Consider the following 16621-nt stretch of genomic DNA (forward strand, 5'->3'; position numbering starts at 1 on the left):
TTAGACTCTTTGTATGGAGCTACTGTAAAATTTCACTTTGGGTAATGTGGTTCAAACTGTGTAGGCAGGTGAGGAAATTGTAGAGTGAATATGATGTTGATATTTGAACGTGTGCCTGCTGCAACCTACGCCACTCATTAGACTGGTAAAAAATACTTCAGGTAGATGCAGAATGCCTTTCCTTTTTAGATAGTCTCATATTATGTTCCTAAGCTTAACAGATAGGAACGTTACATAAGTCTGTATATATATATATTTCATAGGGGTGTGTGTAGCCTCCTGAACTGAATAACTTGGTAATCTTTTTCTATAATTCTTGTAACTTTTCAAAATGATTATTTTGGTTATTATACTGATTTTAATCTTTTCAGCAATCACGTGGAAGATCAGGATGTACGAATGATGAATGAAAATCAGGTTGTCACCAACAGCAAAAAGAAGCAGGTTGTGGCTGATCCAGGTTAGTTGTATCTTCTACAGTTTTCTTCTGCTCATGTTCCAAAAAAGCAGTATGAATAGTAAACATTGTTATAGACCTAGCTGGGAAAAGAAGGGAGATTTGCACCCCTCTTTTAATTTAGTTCTTCCATAGGAAGGCAAACATGGAACATCACGCTCTGGATTTTTATTCTGTATCTAAATCTGAAAGTGGATCATATAAATCAAAGATTTATGTGACATGTAATCGTAGCTCATACCAACACATGCACACAGGTCTTCAGGAAACAAACTGGCTCAAGACCAATTGAAAACCAGTGTGATTATATAGGTCCAAAGATAGCTTTTGGAGTAATAAGCTTGTTGCATCCCCACTGGCTTTTTAAGCAGCTTTAGAGATGCACGTGTCTCAGAATTACCTGCTTGGTGCTCCTCAAGCAAATCAAAAATCATGATATACAAAACTAGGATGAAAATCCCAGATGTCTGTCTTGTTGGTCTCTTCTCTCTTACAAGTGATAATTAAAAAGACAGCCTGTTTATTTTCTTTTTCCCAAGGAGAAATAGTAGATTGTATTTATAGTCTGAAATGTCCCAGTCATTCACTGTAAATTCCTCAGGATAGCTCCCTAAATACATTACATATTCTCAGCCAAGCTGGTATATTCATGATTGTTTTTCTTCCCCAAGCATGACAATTTCTCTAGTTCGTTTCTCTGGAAAGTGCTACAGAAATTATTTGATGGCTTTTAATAACACTTCTGTAGGAGAAGGATTTCAAATGCCATTACCTGTGCAAATATAGCTTGAGCATAAATACATTAGCACTAGCTGTGTCAAAAGTATCCTACACATCTCTGTGCCTGTTGTAATGACATGTTGAGTTGCAGTGCAGACATGCCCTGTATCTAGTGCAGAATGCTTTCTTTTGTCACTTAAAGATGGGTAAGCTCTCATTTCTTACTGTGAGGTTTTCAGCTGAGGATTTGTTGGTTTTTGATATTTGCCCAGGGTCTTCTCCCAAATACTTATTGCTATCAGCAGCAGAGGTTGATGGAATGATTTGGGTTGGAGAGCAGACCTCAGGAGGTCTCTAGTCCAAACCCTTAACCAGAGCAGAGTTGACTCTGAGTTCAGACCAGGTTTCCCAGTGAAGTGATTCCACAGAATTGTCTTCATGGGGAAAAAAGTTTTTGTCTCTTTGGAGTCAGTCCATCTTCTTTATTGAAAGATGGAATTAATTACGCTATCGTTCCTTTCAGATTTTGCTTTTCTTCCTCCCCTTGTTGCCTCATACTTTATTATCCATTTTCTTCTATATCCATACTGTTCTCTAAATGTAATCCCAAACCTGTGATGATACACCTAGTCTCTGAAGCCAGATGGTTCATGTGAAATCGTAAATCAAAATGTCAAGGAAAGGATGGACCGCAAGAAACAGCAAGTGTCAGTGCTTTGGTGTGAAATGGCACAGCAGTCATTGGTTCCCATGTGACCCAGTTCAGCTTCTGCCTTCTTTCTGAGCACCTGTGCTGTGGACATAAACTTGTGTATCTCATGTAAATGCTCCTCTTTGTCCATTGAGAGATGGAGTAACAGATTATAGAGTTACTTCCTTGCACTGATTTACTTGTTTGTTGTCCTGCAGTCTGGCACTCTGAAATCTTTTCTTCTACAAGGAAGTAGTTAGTATTGCTTGCTGTCAGTGTAGGATATGGTACTGAGAAGTGTAACCTTCACTCTGGGATAGAAATAGAAATGAGAATGTTTCTTCCTCTTTTTAGTCTGTGACTTTGTTGTTGATGTAGGAGCATTTTTAAAACAGCACTCAATTTTCCTTAACAGCTTTGCGTCCAAAAACCTGTCTATGTGAAAAAGGACTGCAGAGGAGGAAAAGATAACAAGGGCTTGACTGCAAAGTCCTGAATACATCCAGCTCTGGACACTTGCATCTTGGAGAGCTAGATGACTTATCATCCAAATGGAATTTACTCCACACTTGCTGCTGAACCACCTCTTGTCTTATGAGAGGAAGTTGCCTTTGCTACAGGAAAACTTCCTCAGTAATGAAATTTAAAGCGTGAATTATTTAGTTTTCTGGTTCTTTTATTGTCATTATCTGCAATGACAGATCAGAAAGTGAGTTTATTGAGGTTTAATGAGTAAGCTTCAGCTTTCACTTAGCTTTTTTTTTTTTCCAGTGAAAAAATGATTTCTTTCATTATTTCACGACTATGTAAAAGCACTGTACACATCCCTCAGATCCTCCTGCTGCCCTCCACTACAGCCTGCATTTGGATCTGCAGACAAGGAGGCCATCCCTCTGGGCTGCACCAACCAGCTCTGCTGCCAGCAATGTACCATCCCTTTTCAGAAGTGGTAAAGGCATTTTAATGAGCAGATGGTAAGGAGTGAGTGGCATTTTTAAAACACTGAGTATCCTGAATGTCTGCCTGTTTAACCAGAAATTCTAACCAAATAATTGTGCTGCAGGATTTGTAGCTATGCAAATGTACTTTTCAATGAATATTTGTCAGTGGTGACAACCTGTAAATCTCTTACGAGATCTCATAGAACATTCTTCCTTTCTCATTTAGAACTTAATATTTTCAAATAGAGCTGAAAGTTCTGAAATGCTTTTGTGTGTGAAACAAAGATACATGCTATTGCAGCTCCTGATACAGATTCAAAATGTGCTGCTTTACTTGCTGTAAAGTCAAGAGCTGCAGTAGTGTTTGTATTCGTTTACGAAATACTTAGCTGTTGTTGGCTGAGCTGTCAATACCCAAGATAGCAATACATTTCCTGGATTTATCTATTGATGGAGCAACAAAATGTATTTTTTACTAAATGCAAAACACTTCTATATGTAAAATAGATGCTTATTTGTTTATAATAGAATTTGTTATGGAATTTAATTATTGCTATTGTTATTAACATAAGTGCTCATGCTAAAAAAAAAAAAAAAGCATATGAATAAAAGACATTTTCACAAAGCTTGCTTAAGAGCTTTGCTTTCTGTAAATAGCTGTCTGTGTGTAAGTGCCTGTTGGCCACAATGGCATTTGTACTAGTTATTAAACTCATGGACATCTTCCTGTACTGGTGCTTCCTTCCCCATAATTGCTACAGTACGTAAGAGAGTGAAGTTCTTTGAAATATTTAAAAAAAAAAAAAAAAGAAGTTGTGGAATGTTCTCCTCTGCAGTGTGTCTGGCTGAAAGGGGGGTTTGCTCTGGGATGATATATGGCACTAAGGCAAGGCCTGACAAAGTCCTTGATCCTGGGCAGCCATATGTAGAAAGTAATGTAACGTTTAAAAAGTACTTCATTCATCTCTATAGTGTAGGAGATATCAGCATTTGTCCTCCTGATGAGTTGAGATGCGATACGTAACAAAGGTATGTTTGTGTCCTAATCAGTCCTATGTAGTTCAGCTACTAAAATCATTTCCCGAGTGAATTGGGGAAAAAATAACGATCGTTTTTCACTTATTTTAACTTGTTACAGGTACATTCTTGTCAGAGAAGCATCGAAGGAGGGAAAAGAAGAGCAAGCATGCAATTAAGAAAATCCTCACAAAGTACGTTAGCTAGTGTCAAGTAATGTCAGAATTCCAGAAGAAGTAATTTTTCAAGCAGCAGTAACACATCTTTCCAAATTATTTAAAGCATGACAAAGGAAACAGGACAGTTAACATAAACTTTGATTGAATTCTTGAATAGGAATTATGAAACTTCAGCCACTCAAACCTCTGAGGCATAATTGCTGACTTTTTACCTGCTTGCTTACTTTCTAGGGTTTAGATCAAAATGGTGAGTTTGTCCCACAAGGGCAGAAGATAAAGGAATAATCTGTGGGGAAATAAGTTTTAATGCTGCATAATTTGAGATCTTTAAAAAAGTATTTCCATCAGTCTGAAATGCAAGCCTTCCAAGTCATCCTTGGTTTCAGATTTCAACTTCAGTTTTTCAATTTCTGCCTTTCTTGTTATGGTGTAATCCAGCAGAATTTAATTTCTGCTGCTGAGAAGCACCCATCTGTGAGCAGGGGAGCAAGCAGTGAAGCAGACCATGTAAGAAGACAACATGTGATACATGGAAGCTCCAGTACTACTGAGTCAGGAGAGTCATCCTTATTTTGGAGGATGAAACCAGAGAAGCTCCATGAGAAGCTGATTGTGAAATTACACCTCCACATTCTGCTTAGTTGGTGCTGTTTTCTGCAGGATTTCCTGATCCTGTGGAAATTTTGCCAGGCCCTGGTGTGTTAGTGAGTCTCAAAACCAGCACCGGTTTGGGCAGACGCTGATGTGTCTCTTCCAAAGAGAAGAGAGGGAAGCAGTGGGGAATGGAAATCCTGCAGGAGTGTTTGCTTCCTTTTGAATGCTGTGGTCTTTGTATTCAGATCAAAAGAAGGGCTCCTGGCTCAGTGGTCTCTTCACCCATTTCTGTGACTGTTTGCTTGTTTGCTGAGAAATGACTTACAGCCCATGTGAGACACAAACATCCCTTTATCACGCAGCTTGTATCACCCTAATGGAATTCTGTCAGCTGAGGATAAAATGTGGACTAAAAAAGCAATTATAGAGTGAATCTCCTAGCTGCAGGAAGAGCTGAGAGATGGGGACAGAGTGCCCATCTGGAGTAATTTCCTGTCTGACTGGCCTCTAAATCTTGCTGGGAAGAGATCAATTTTCCACCCCTGTCTAACAGCATCAGCTCCATTCACCCTGGCTCAGGACCCTGGGAAGTGCTGCAGTGTTCAGAGCCAGGCATAAAAGGAAACATTTGCAGACTTCCTTCTTACTGACCTAGAAATTACTGGAAAAGAGAGGAAAAAAGGCTACAAGCATTGTACTTGATGGGGCTCTAGTGATCTGTTTCATACCTCCCAGTTGAAGGAGTGGACTGACTATCCCAATGACCAGCAGCACAGGAGGACTACTGCTTCCAGCAGTGCTTGGTTCTGCACTTAGAGCTCACTGCTCTGACTCTGATTAGGAGAAAAATGACCTAATGATCTGCTAGCAGCTTTCTCCAGGTATGCTGGTGGTTATTTTTTCCTGGAAAGTCCAAATTGTTCACTGAAGTCTTGCCTTTAGGTTCTGACTCCCTCAAGGTGTGTTTGGTGTGGCTAAAATCAGTTTGGCTGTTTCTTACTTCATTGGACTTATAAAAATATTAGCATATGTAGATTTTGTGTAGTTTTTCCAAGAGAACAGAGATTCTGGGAGAGACACAGGCACAATTCTTTTTCTGCTTTTTCCTCTTGCTCATACATGAACTGTTGTTTCAGAGTATCCCTCAGCTCACCTAGTTCTAATTGGAAAAGGCATTTCCCAGTATTTTTTTGGAAGTTCTACATGATGCATTAAGCGTGTACAGGAGGTGAGTGTCAGAATGCTTAAGAAACTCAGAAATAAGAAATAGCCAAGTATTGGTCTTCTCATCTAAGAAGCCAATTCCTGTAAGAATTCCGGCCCTGGAAGAGGCAGTATGTGCAGTGCTAAACAGAAATGCTTTATTTCAGGTTCTATATCTAGCCACTGTGTAAGGAGAGGGAAGAGGCTGTGGCTCAGCTTCTGCCAGCTGAGAGCACAAACCCTACTGCGTGTTAGAGGCTGAACAGATCTCCAAGTTGTAGAGAAGGTCATAAAGAAATCATGAGTGGTGAGCATAAGAATAGGGGAAAACAGAAGATGTCCTGGCTGTGACGTCCTGGATGTGACTCTTCATCCAAGAGGAGCGTTATGTTTGGGAGAAGAGATGGTCCCTGCTGTAAAGGTAACAAACTGAGAGCAGTTGAGCCCTTTCATATTTTTCACTAAGATTTCTCTGCTTGATAGCAGTGTCAGGGGTAGCCAGGACAGACACTGTTGTCTGTTTCTGAGGGAAGAACTTTCATCTTGAGGAAGAAGAGTGTTCAAAGAGGACAGGGGCTGAGGCAGCACCGGTACAGTTTTACAGAGGGTTGGCAGGAGTCAGCCAGCATGCTGAGCTGAGATCAGACACCAACGACTGCCATCCCTTCTTGCTTACATGTGTGGATTAGCAAGTATAGTGCCTGTTATTCATGGCTCTGTGCTCCTATTCATCACTAATGTTTTGGGCTTCTTTCTGCAATTGCACAATTTTAAACCTTACAAAAGGCAGTTGGTTCCCTTCTTTTGAAATCGTTACTGTTAGTTATCTTTGCCAGGCTGGACCTTACAGGGCTTTCAAGATGTTGATTGTCAACACTGTGTGGGAAGGAGGGTAATGTGGCAGTCTGAAAACGGATGGGCAGAGAGATGGGTTGTTCATTCTTTCCTTCAATGCAGAGTAGGAATCAGGTCTGGAACATGGAAGAGTTAGGTCCTTATGTAGCAGATGGCTGAGGATGCCTTTACCAACAGATGCTCACTGTTGCTAAAAGTTAACAGCTTCATGGGGACACCCAACAAACAAAAATCTACCAGAATCATTAACGCATAATAGATGCTGTCTTAGTTCCCGAGTTTAAAAATGTTTGAATGTAGGAAGATCCTTAGTTAAAAATACATGTGCTGCTTAATTCTTGTGTTTTCTTCTAACCATCTGGCTTAGAGATGTGATGCTGGGCAAGGTGGAATCTGTCTGACCCGGTGCAGCATGTTCTTACCATCAGGGTGCCGTGTAGGAGTTGCCATGTGTGATCCAGAGGAAAGTTCTTGGTGAAGGAACACAGAGCTGTGCTTTGCACTCTTAAAGCAGCAGAGCTCCTAGAAAAGCTGATCCTTTGATGCTGCTCCAGTTTTGACCAGTGTACAGGGATCAGGTCACAGCATGGAGCACAGACTGAGCTGTAGTGTGCTCTTGCAGTGCTTCAGTGATTTGCATGCCTCTTTTTGAATCTTCTGTTTTGATCTGTTGACTTTAAAACTGAACGTGATCTGCTGTGGGCCCTACTGCCATGTAGTGAGAGGTGGAACTGTTCTCCTAGCTGAGTTTCCCATTTATGCATTGAAGGCTGAAACAAGACAACGATCTGCAGGACCATTTAGCCAGCTGTCCCCTTATTCAGGCTTTCTCAGAACCAGTCCAGTTCCAAGCTATAGGCCCCTGTTTCCATCCTGCATCTTAGACTATTACAGTCTTTTTCTGTATGCAGTCATACTGACGTTTGCTGTTTGTTGGTGCAGAGCTCTCTGTGTAAGTAGTGTAGGCAGAATCTCATCTCTGTGGGAGTCACAAATACATATACATCATTAAATTTACTGTGTATTAAGTTTTAATCCAGCTGATACGGGTCATGTAGAATGTAAGTCCTTTCATCTGGTTTTGTTACCAAAGTATTTTTGAGATTTTTTTTTTGAGGATTTAAGGCATTTGCACACACACAAAAATATTCCAAATATGTGAATTCATTCAACACTTATATTCCTAAAAACCTACACATTGTCTTGACACATGGGCACAGAACCCAGCCTTTTAGAAAAGCAATGCAAAGCTGAAGTCAGATGTGACAGTGTCACAAAATCAGAGTTATTGGGGCTGGGGGGGACCTTCGAATGTCTGCAGTCCAATCTACTGCTCAAAGCTGGGACAGCTGGGAGATCGGATGGGTCACAGGGGGCTGCATCCCATTCAGCCCTAAAAGCTTCTAGGAATGGAGACACAGCCTCTCTGGGCAGCCTGCTTTAATACTTGGCTATGAATAGTGTGCTTTTTTTTTTCCGTGACACATGGTAATTTATACTTTCTCCCACTGATTAAAGGCCTTGGTCAGCATGGATAAGACATCTGGCACTGCAGAAAGGTCATCTCTTCTGTCATCATCTAGCTGTACAATAATAAATTCGGTCTTCCAATGATAATTTTAGATTTGCAAATTAGCAGAAGTCTTATGATCTCTCTTGTGCTCTACTGGAGTCGCTGCTAAAAAGAAAGTAAGCAGCAAAGCTCTCTGAAATGTTTTAAGCCTAAACAGTGGTAAAATCTAATCTACAATGAATGTCACTTCTGGCTTGTTTCCAAAATAGCATTTTTGGATCACTTGCTATATACTGGAAATTATTTGGTAAGGATTGGCTGGCGAACAGATGAATCAAAGTGACATTTCCATTACCAACGGGAGATCTATCTGTGGTCAGAATTCATGGAGAAGGATGCGGGATGGTTGTAAGCCTATTCATTATGTTTAATATTGTCAGAGAAATGAAATAGCTTCTATTATTCATCTCTCTGGGATGGTAATGTATCTGAATATTAATACAAAAATGGGAATCTGATCAAAACCCACTGACCCAGCAAGACATTGATATGTATTTTAATCACTCTCTTTGGGACGCTGGAAAAAAATGTATTCTTCACAATAAATCTGCAAGAAATCAAGATCTTCTGTGTTTCTCAGTGGGATACTTGGGTATGGCAGTGTATATTCTGTCCTTGTGTCTGAGGTCTTTCCGGATTTCTGGATCTTGTTTCCCTCCATAGCCCTTCTACTGTCTGTCAGACCCCAATAGGGGTGGGATTCATCTCGTGGTGAAAAATAACCCCCTATAGGGATGCATGAACACAAAAAATGGAAAGAGATCTCCAGGGCTGGTTTCACCTTGGGATGTGGAGATTGTAGGCTTAATGTGAAAGTTACTAAAGTCAGGTTGTACTGGATTGTGCAAAGGGAGGTAGGTATGTAAATGCATAGAGATCACATAAGGAGAGCAGAATGGAGGAGGGATTAATGGTAATGAATGGTACTGCCCGAGAACTGTGACTCATATTTCAGGAAAGATGATGCTGATAATGAATATTAAAGAAGCTGACATTCCCTAGAACTAGTTCTGCTATATTTTAAGGCACAAACCAGAAGGGCTGTTGGACTTCGCAGAAAGCATTCACATTATGCAGGAGTATTATTATTAACAGAACAAAGGGGTAAGCATGAGGTCATAAAATGTATGATTTAATGACTGAATTTGACTGTAATTATGCATTAGAAATATTCATGAGAAGTCTAAAAAGTGAATGGGCAGTGCATGATCTAACCATGGTAAGCGGCCCTCCAAAACAGTGCCGCATGAACTTTGCCATTTATCTTCTTTATTCACTGATGCAGATGTAAATGAGGTTTCTACACCTTGGTGATCTCTCAGTGCAGTGCTTCTGGAAGAATAAAACTCCTTGGGATTTCGTATTGCAGATCTGATCTACCAGTGGCTCGAGTACAGGTTGGTTGTATTATTGCTTAAATGAAGTTTACTGTATTGCAATGGCTTACTTTTTGCAGCACGTCTTTTATAACTTAGTTTCTTTTATAGAATACTGTCTGATAGAGCATCGGACCTGCTGACCTCCAGTCAACCAGAGGCCTAAATTATTCTCTGATTCTATAAGCAGCATGGGTCAGGAACTTCTGCGTAGCATAACTTATCTGCTGTAGGATCTGTTCTGCCAACTGAATTCTACTGAGCTATAGCATGGTGAATATTAATAGATTGCTTAATTAACTCAATCAATCAGTGCAAATAAAAGATTGCCTAAGGCTGAGAACAGTATTCATGTCCTCGTGGTTCTGACCAGGCTTCTAGGGAAGGCAGATTTCTGGTCTAAGCTGTGTGTGCAGTACTCTCAGGTCCTCAGGTTGCACACAGGGATGAATGCATAACAGTGTGTGCTGCTTGGATAAGGGTAATACTAATGAATCCCTGAGTCTGGATATGGCTGGAGAATAGGAAATGAAATGTCTAGAGTTAAGAAAGGGAAGAAAAATAATTCGGCTCAGTATTGGCTCTTCAGACTTGAAAGTATGTACTAAATGAAAAAAATGATGCTCTATAGTTTGATGGAGAAGAGGATAAAGCACAACATGGGTTTACAGACTGGTTTCTCCCTATGTATCTGATTGCCTTTTCTGTCTATCTCTATGCAGGCGGAGGTGACAAAATTTTGGAGAGAAGGCTTATTCAAACTAAGGACCAAGGTAGGCACAGTGCAGATCAGGATGAGTTGTCCAAAAAGAACAATGGATGATTATTTTTTAACTCTCGGAGTAATTATACAATCCTATTGCTTTTCTGTCTGAGTACAAGGCAGCGAGACCTAAATTCTTAAGGCCTGTATTAGGGCACTCTTCAGGCCAGAGTAGGATGTTAGGAGTGAAAGCTGACAACTGCTTTCAGGCCCATGCACTTAAGATACTGCTATCTTATTTTTATTGTGCTGACTCAGTTTTGTTATCCTCCAAAGAGGACTTTCTGCAGGTGTAGGCCCTCACCCTTCTGTTGTGTTAGGAGCAGGTGGCCAGAGAGAAAATAAAGGAGATGCTGAAAATTTCACGTGGGAGGATAGCTGTGCTTATTTCTCCAGAGAGGCCAGGTAAGCACAGCCAGCAAGCATGCCTCTCCCCAGCAAAACTTAGGCACATCTTACAAGGAAAGCTTGTGGCTGCTCACCCAGTCTAACTTCCAGACATGGTCTGCTTTATCCCAACCCACAAGTTCTTGCAAGTTTCCCTTTCCAATTTTTTTTGCCCATCCCTATAGGATGTGAGAGGTGATGCTCCATGGCCCAAGCAGTGCTGTTGGTACATTGTTGAAGTAGGACATGTAGAAATAAGATTTGTTTACAGGTAAGCAACAACTCCAGACTTAGTTTATGGTCTTGGGGCATGTGTAGAGTCCCCATGGGCAAATACAGCAAAGCAGAAAATTAAAGCCACATCTAAAGGAGGGCAGAGGAGGTAGATGCTGCCCAGTTACATTTGATTTATTTTAAAGGATGGACAAAATGCAGAAAAATGAGCTGGGAATGGTTGGGGCTTCCCCTCAGCCACATATTCCTCCCACTTTCATCAGCTGGGTCAGTGTTGGGAGCAGGCTCACAGGGTTTTTGAGGTTCTGAATGGAAGAGTATAGGCTGGGAAGAAGGAATGAAAGGCAGTGTGATGGCAAGGGTGAATCTCAGTGAGTGAGCCCAGAGTCTTCTTGTTATGTGTGCAACGTTTAGTTGTGAGATGGGGCTGTTAGGGCATCCTGTGAAGCCACAGCCTGGAAGGTTGGCAAGAATGCAGAAATATTAGAAGAAAGTAGAAAGCCTCAACCCTTGTTTCCCTTGTTTGTTATAGCAAGGATTTATGGAGCATATGTGCTCCTTTTCCTTCAGTCAAGACTGTGCAATTCAGATCTGAAACAGCTTTTTCAATACACAATTTGTTGCTCATACACAGCAGTGAGAGTTAGTGTTGTTATAATGCATGTTGAGAATTATGAAAGCAGAACTGTTCCCAAGTGTTGCTGCCCCTGATCTCACACAAACATGTACTGTCCTCTGTAAAGCACAAGGTCCTGGGCTTGTGTCACAGGTGCTGGATTGCTATATGGCAAATAGCATGAGCAACCAGCACCAAATGGGGAAGACATGCACCAGAGATGCATCACTGCCATGTGAAGGCAAAGCAGAGTTGTGAACTATTTGGTCAGCACAGTTGTCAGAGGGTGAGAAAGTAGAGGTCACAGACTCCTAGCTTCACCTGTTTTGCTGGTGGATTGTTTCTTCTATCATGCATGAGCTGACATAGGGACTTTCTGCTCGCTTCTATGTCTTGGCTTACCAATTAAGTACAGTGGGGACCAGGTTGCTGTGCCTTGGTTTTCTTCCCATGTAACCCAGGATGCTGCTGCAGGTGGAAGGTGGTTTGCTATGTGGCTCATGTTCCATACCATTGTGTATTCAAATTGTGACTGGTGATTGATTTTGATACGCAAAGTATTTTTAGACAAAAAAGAAAAAAAAAAAAAGGACAAGCACGATTTTCTAACAAGTAATGTCATTTAATGAATGGTGTAGTCTAGAAAATAGAAACTACCCAGATGCTGGTTGGTTGGTAGGTTTGTTTGGGGTTGGGGAGGCCCTTGCTTGAGCACACGATGCCTTGTTTCAATTCTTTTGGCAGCATTTGTAGTTTCTGGAAACAAGGAAACATCCATGTATTGAAAGATAGAAAGAGACACTAAGGGGGCATTTTTCTCTAAAATGTGGTAAGTATGCAGAATGTCTTCCCACCCTGTCTCATCAGGTGATGTGAAGGGCTCAGAGCTCACCAAGGTGTTACGGATGATTTGTTCCTAGAAGGGATAGACTCAACCAGCAGTACACACCACAGTCCACTGCTCAAAAGTCATAAGGGACTTCTCGCTTTGCGGAAGGTTTTGTGGGCTCTGATGTTATTGCGCTTCGTTCTGGGTGCTTTTCTGCATGTGTTGTGTCTGTTCCCTCAAGGTCTGGCTGCTAATTCCAGGGAATATGCTTTTCAGAATGTCACAATACACTGTGTACAACTCTGGGTCTATTTTGGGTCTGGGCAGAGATCTGGCATTGCTTGCCTGTTCGGTGACCGAGTGCTGCAGCAAGTACACATCGCTGAAGAGTGCAGTCAGGATTTTGTGTGCAGCTTTGTAAGGATCTTCCTCAGACTGCACCATTGCCTTGAGCTCCGTCAGGGTGTAGCCGTTGTAGCGCTTGCTGTCTTCTGCCAGGGGCTGCACAGTCTCACCAATGTGTCTCACTTTCCACTTCAAGCATTTCAGTTCGTCTTTTACATCTTCTAGTTCTTTCTCCATGGCTTGGAATTCCTCTGTGGTTACAAATCTCCTGCCAAGAGAAGTGGTGGACACAGTGTGGAACTCAGAGGCTCAGTGGGGTGAAATGAGTCTGACTTGCATGGGGCCAGAGTATGGAACGTGAGGTTTGGGATGGGAGGCACCTACCGTGTCACTGAATGCCATCTCCAGCCCCTATTTCTCAGACTTCCCAAGAGCAGTGTATTTTCTATGTTGCTGCAGGGGTTGAGGTCCTGATCATGCACTTTAGAATGAGAGGTAATTGGTCTCACATTGCATTAGGGTGAGGTTCAGGTTGGATATTAGGGACGGTTTCTTCTAAGAAACAGCAGTGATGTGCTGGCACTGCTGCACAGAGAGGTGGGGGAGTCACCGTCCCTGGAGGTGTTCCAGAAATGCTGGGATGTGGCACTGAGGGATGTGGTCAGTGAGCATGGTAGGGTGGGCTGGGGTTGGATATGGTGAGCTGAGAAGTCTTTTCCTACCTTACTGATTCTATGGCTCAACTGTAATGATGCCACTGAACTGTGTTTGTGGTAGTTTTGCTTCCTAGGTGGCTGAGAAGAGTGGGGGGAGAGGTGATTTCTCAATTGAAAGGAAATGAAGCCACATTTAAACTGCTCTGTGCAAAGAGCTGAGCCTGAACATGATCTTCATTCACATCCAGCTAGCTAAATAAATGAATGGAAAACATGTTTTTTTTGCAGGACATCGTGGAAGTATAGGGTAATTATAGCAAAAAAACCCCTAAACCACTGGAAACATGTAAATATAAAAACTATGTAAATTGTTTGATAATCATTTGAGGACTTAAACATGTGTAGTCTGGATACGTACCTTTCGTGATCAGGATCTTCCAGATGTGATTGAAACCCCTTTCCTATAGTTCTTAATCCAGTTTTAGAAGAGCCAGGAGATTGGGAACTATCTTCAGGAGTCGTTGTTGGAGGCCTTGTGCTTTTCCTGGTTGGGGTCAATGTGTAATCTGATGCTGAAGCTTCCAAGCTGTGTGCTGTTTGAGGACAGAGGGCATAGAAGGAAGCAGCATTGGTCCCTGGACTGGCCGGAGAGGAGTCCGAGTATTGCTGAGGCTTGGCTGAGCTGGGTGTTAGACTGAGCCTGGGGCTGGCTGGGCAAGATGCTGGAGGAGTCCTTGTACCGAGTTGGCTGGAACATGATATTGCTAAGCTTTTATTTCTTTGCTCAAATGGTTGAGGGCTTGGTGATTCTCCTGGGGCCAACCTAGAGATGGAAACAATGTCCAGCTGGGCTTGATCCTGAACCATGGAGACCTGGCAGGTTGGTTCTGATGAAAGTGAAGAGCTGCTTGATATGTTGCTAGAAGAGCTTGACGTAGCAAATGGGGGTATTTTCTGAGCATTATGGTCACTCCTGTTCTTCTGTGTGCTAGTGACATTTAGAGCTGGGTGTTGTGAAGCCCTGAGGAAAGACAAAAACACACTTTTTCATCTGGACAGGGCTAATCGCTTAGAGCAATTTCAGTTCTATTCTGAGACAATCCTAGGTCTATTTCTCATAACCACGTTTTCCCATAGCCTGATTTGCTTCTCAGTATAAAACCCTTTGTTTCTGATAACCAAGAGTTTTGAGAACATTTAAGAATAAGGCACATAAATTGAGGACCAGTTCCTCCTGGGTGCCAGCTAAGCTATCGTCAGCTATCATCAGAGTAATCGCTGGCACATCAGTGTCCTCCTTTTCAAAGTCGTACAGCTCTGTGAGAAGCAAGCATTTGGTATTTGGGAAAGGACAAGGAAAGCAGAAAGTTGCTGGGATGTTGATTGTGTCAATTTCCAGTAAGAATGCAAGGGGATGAAGCCTGGCTTGCAGCCTGCCACATTGCCTGCCCTTCATCATCCCTACGAAGAGTGAAGAGAAGCCTTCACCTTGGTCCCGTGCGCTTTACCCTCCTGGTAGCTCTGCATGGTTGCCCAGTGAATTACAGGATGAATAAACAGAGAAGATAAAAATAGAAGAACTGCACAGAGTGACATCATTGTTCCTGTAGTGACATTATAGGACACTTACAGAGCTCGGAGTGCTAAGAACTTGTCTTTCCACCCTGAACTGTACACTGTATGTCAGGCTTTCAGGTGCTCGAAATGCCAATGGCATGGGATGCCAGATCTCTTCTCCTGAATATTGTTTCCTGTGCTTCTCTCCTGGCTGCTGTGAAGAAGTCTTTTTTTTTCCACTAGGACCAGTGGTCTGAACTATGCGCTCACTTCTGCCTACACGTTTCTCAGCGTTGGATGCAACTGAACCCTAACTTTTTAAGACCCTAAAGAGCACACCTCACACCTACTGGCTTCACTAGGGCTACTGAAACAATTAAGACGTTTGCTAGATCACAGCATAATAACAATTTTAAATCAAATTTAGATTTTTTTTTTTATAACTGGAACAGCAGAGGGTAATAGAGCAACTAAATAAAAACAGAGCCCCCAAAAGGCAGAATAATATGACTTGTATAAAAGGCATGGGGGAAAAATGGACTGCTCATATCAGGAGGAGCATCCTTCTGCAGAAGGCTTTGCTTTCAAAAACTGGCTGAACAGGGGTTGGAAAGATGTTCTCAGTGGGGTAATTAAAGATGCTGAAGACACAAAATGGCAGCAGCTGGGTGGTACAGCAGGATCCCTCCTGCTAGGGCCAGCCCTCATCCAGCACAGCAGAGGAGAGAGTGGTGGGAACTCCTGCTGCACGTGAGTGGCCATTCAGATGTCAATGGAGAACGTGGCATGTTCAGAACAGGGTGCTGGAGGTGAACTGGCAAAGCTCTGAATGGGCCACAGATGTCAGGAAAAAAAATAAGCCTTGATGTAGCTGGAAGAAATGTGAATCTGGGGGAACATGGATGCTTTTGCAGGCTCTCTGTCCCCCACCCACCACTGTCCTACCCCTTGATGTATACCCTTCGACCCCTTTCCTTATATAAAATGTTATGTGGTTGGCTAATGGAGCATTTTTTCTGGGGCTAGCTCCTGCCCACAAGCTGTATATAGCATAAAAGGGCTGGAATCCTTACTAGAGAAGCTCAGCCAAGGGCCTGGGGCTGAAATCAGTCCTGGGGTCTTGCCATTACTTAGACACCATCAACGACATCATTCCTTTTCTCAAAGGAATTACGACTTAGGTAAAATGGAGAAACCAGAAAAGAACAGCTTTTCCTGTTCTTGTGGTTGATGTACCATCATAAACACCATCATAAACAGGCAGACCCTTCCAACAGCTTCAAAACTGTCTTCTCCAAAATCAAACTTGAAAGGAAGACTTCCCAACTTCACAGGTGGGTTCCAACGCTTAGTTCCTCCTTTCTACTTGTCGTGGATCTTTTTTGAGACAGCCCAGGGTGTCCCTCTAGGTTCCTTACTCATGTGTAAACACGTTTTACAAGTGCTGTGATAGATAATTCCTAAAAGTGACCACCTTTTACCAATTCTAAAGTTGGGGTTTATTTGCTATCAAAGTTAAAGCATTTTTAGCAGTTGGACTTGCTTGAACAAATTCTCTTAAGGGCAGCGTTAAAGAGAATATATTAATTTTGGCCTTCAGTGTTTGGGTGTTCTGAATAGCTCCATCC

At 42.2% G+C, this 16621-nt stretch overlaps 2 protein-coding genes and 1 long non-coding RNA gene across 10 annotated transcripts in view; 2 read left to right on the plus strand and 1 right to left on the minus strand.

The window, feature by feature from the left end:
- KATNIP (katanin interacting protein) overlaps positions 1–2649 on the plus strand; it is a 56100-nt gene extending 53451 nt beyond the window's left edge. For all 4 annotated transcript variants that reach the window (XM_031595197.2, XM_031595195.2, XM_031595198.2 and 1 more), the window contains 2 exons: positions 372–460; positions 2284–2649. In XM_031595197.2, the coding sequence (XP_031451057.2) occupies positions 372–460; positions 2284–2339 (145 nt within the window). In that variant the 3' untranslated portion in view covers positions 2340–2649. The remainder of the gene's footprint in view (positions 1–371; positions 461–2283) is intronic.
- A 176-nt stretch (positions 2650–2825) lies between these two features.
- Positions 2826–16239, plus strand: LOC149915733 (uncharacterized). 4 transcript variants are annotated; one of them, XR_016471799.1, is made up of 10 exons: positions 3781–3838; positions 3948–4020; positions 5736–5827; positions 5970–6223; positions 9516–9627; positions 9718–9879; positions 10329–10379; positions 10690–10774; positions 10942–11027; positions 16161–16239. It is a non-coding gene; the product is annotated as an uncharacterized LOC149915733 (long non-coding RNA). The 4 variants fall into 4 exon arrangements; XR_016471800.1 differs by lacking the exons at positions 3781–3838; positions 9718–9879 and adding an exon at positions 2826–2842; XR_016471798.1 differs by lacking the exon at positions 9718–9879.
- Positions 11798–16621, minus strand: part of GSG1L (GSG1 like) — an 84300-nt gene continuing 79476 nt past the window's right edge. For both annotated transcript variants that reach the window (XM_090151858.1, XM_090151859.1), the window contains 2 exons: positions 13855–14457; positions 11798–13048 (listed from right to left, as the gene is read on the minus strand). In XM_090151858.1, the coding sequence (XP_090007984.1) occupies positions 12622–13048; positions 13855–14457 (1030 nt within the window). In that variant the 3' untranslated portion in view covers positions 11798–12621. The remainder of the gene's footprint in view (positions 13049–13854; positions 14458–16621) is intronic.

Source organism: Phasianus colchicus, chromosome 16 (genome assembly GCF_987193195.1).
Source record: "Phasianus colchicus chromosome 16, bPhaCol1.hap1.1, whole genome shotgun sequence".
Lineage (NCBI taxonomy): Eukaryota > Metazoa > Chordata > Aves > Galliformes > Phasianidae > Phasianus > Phasianus colchicus.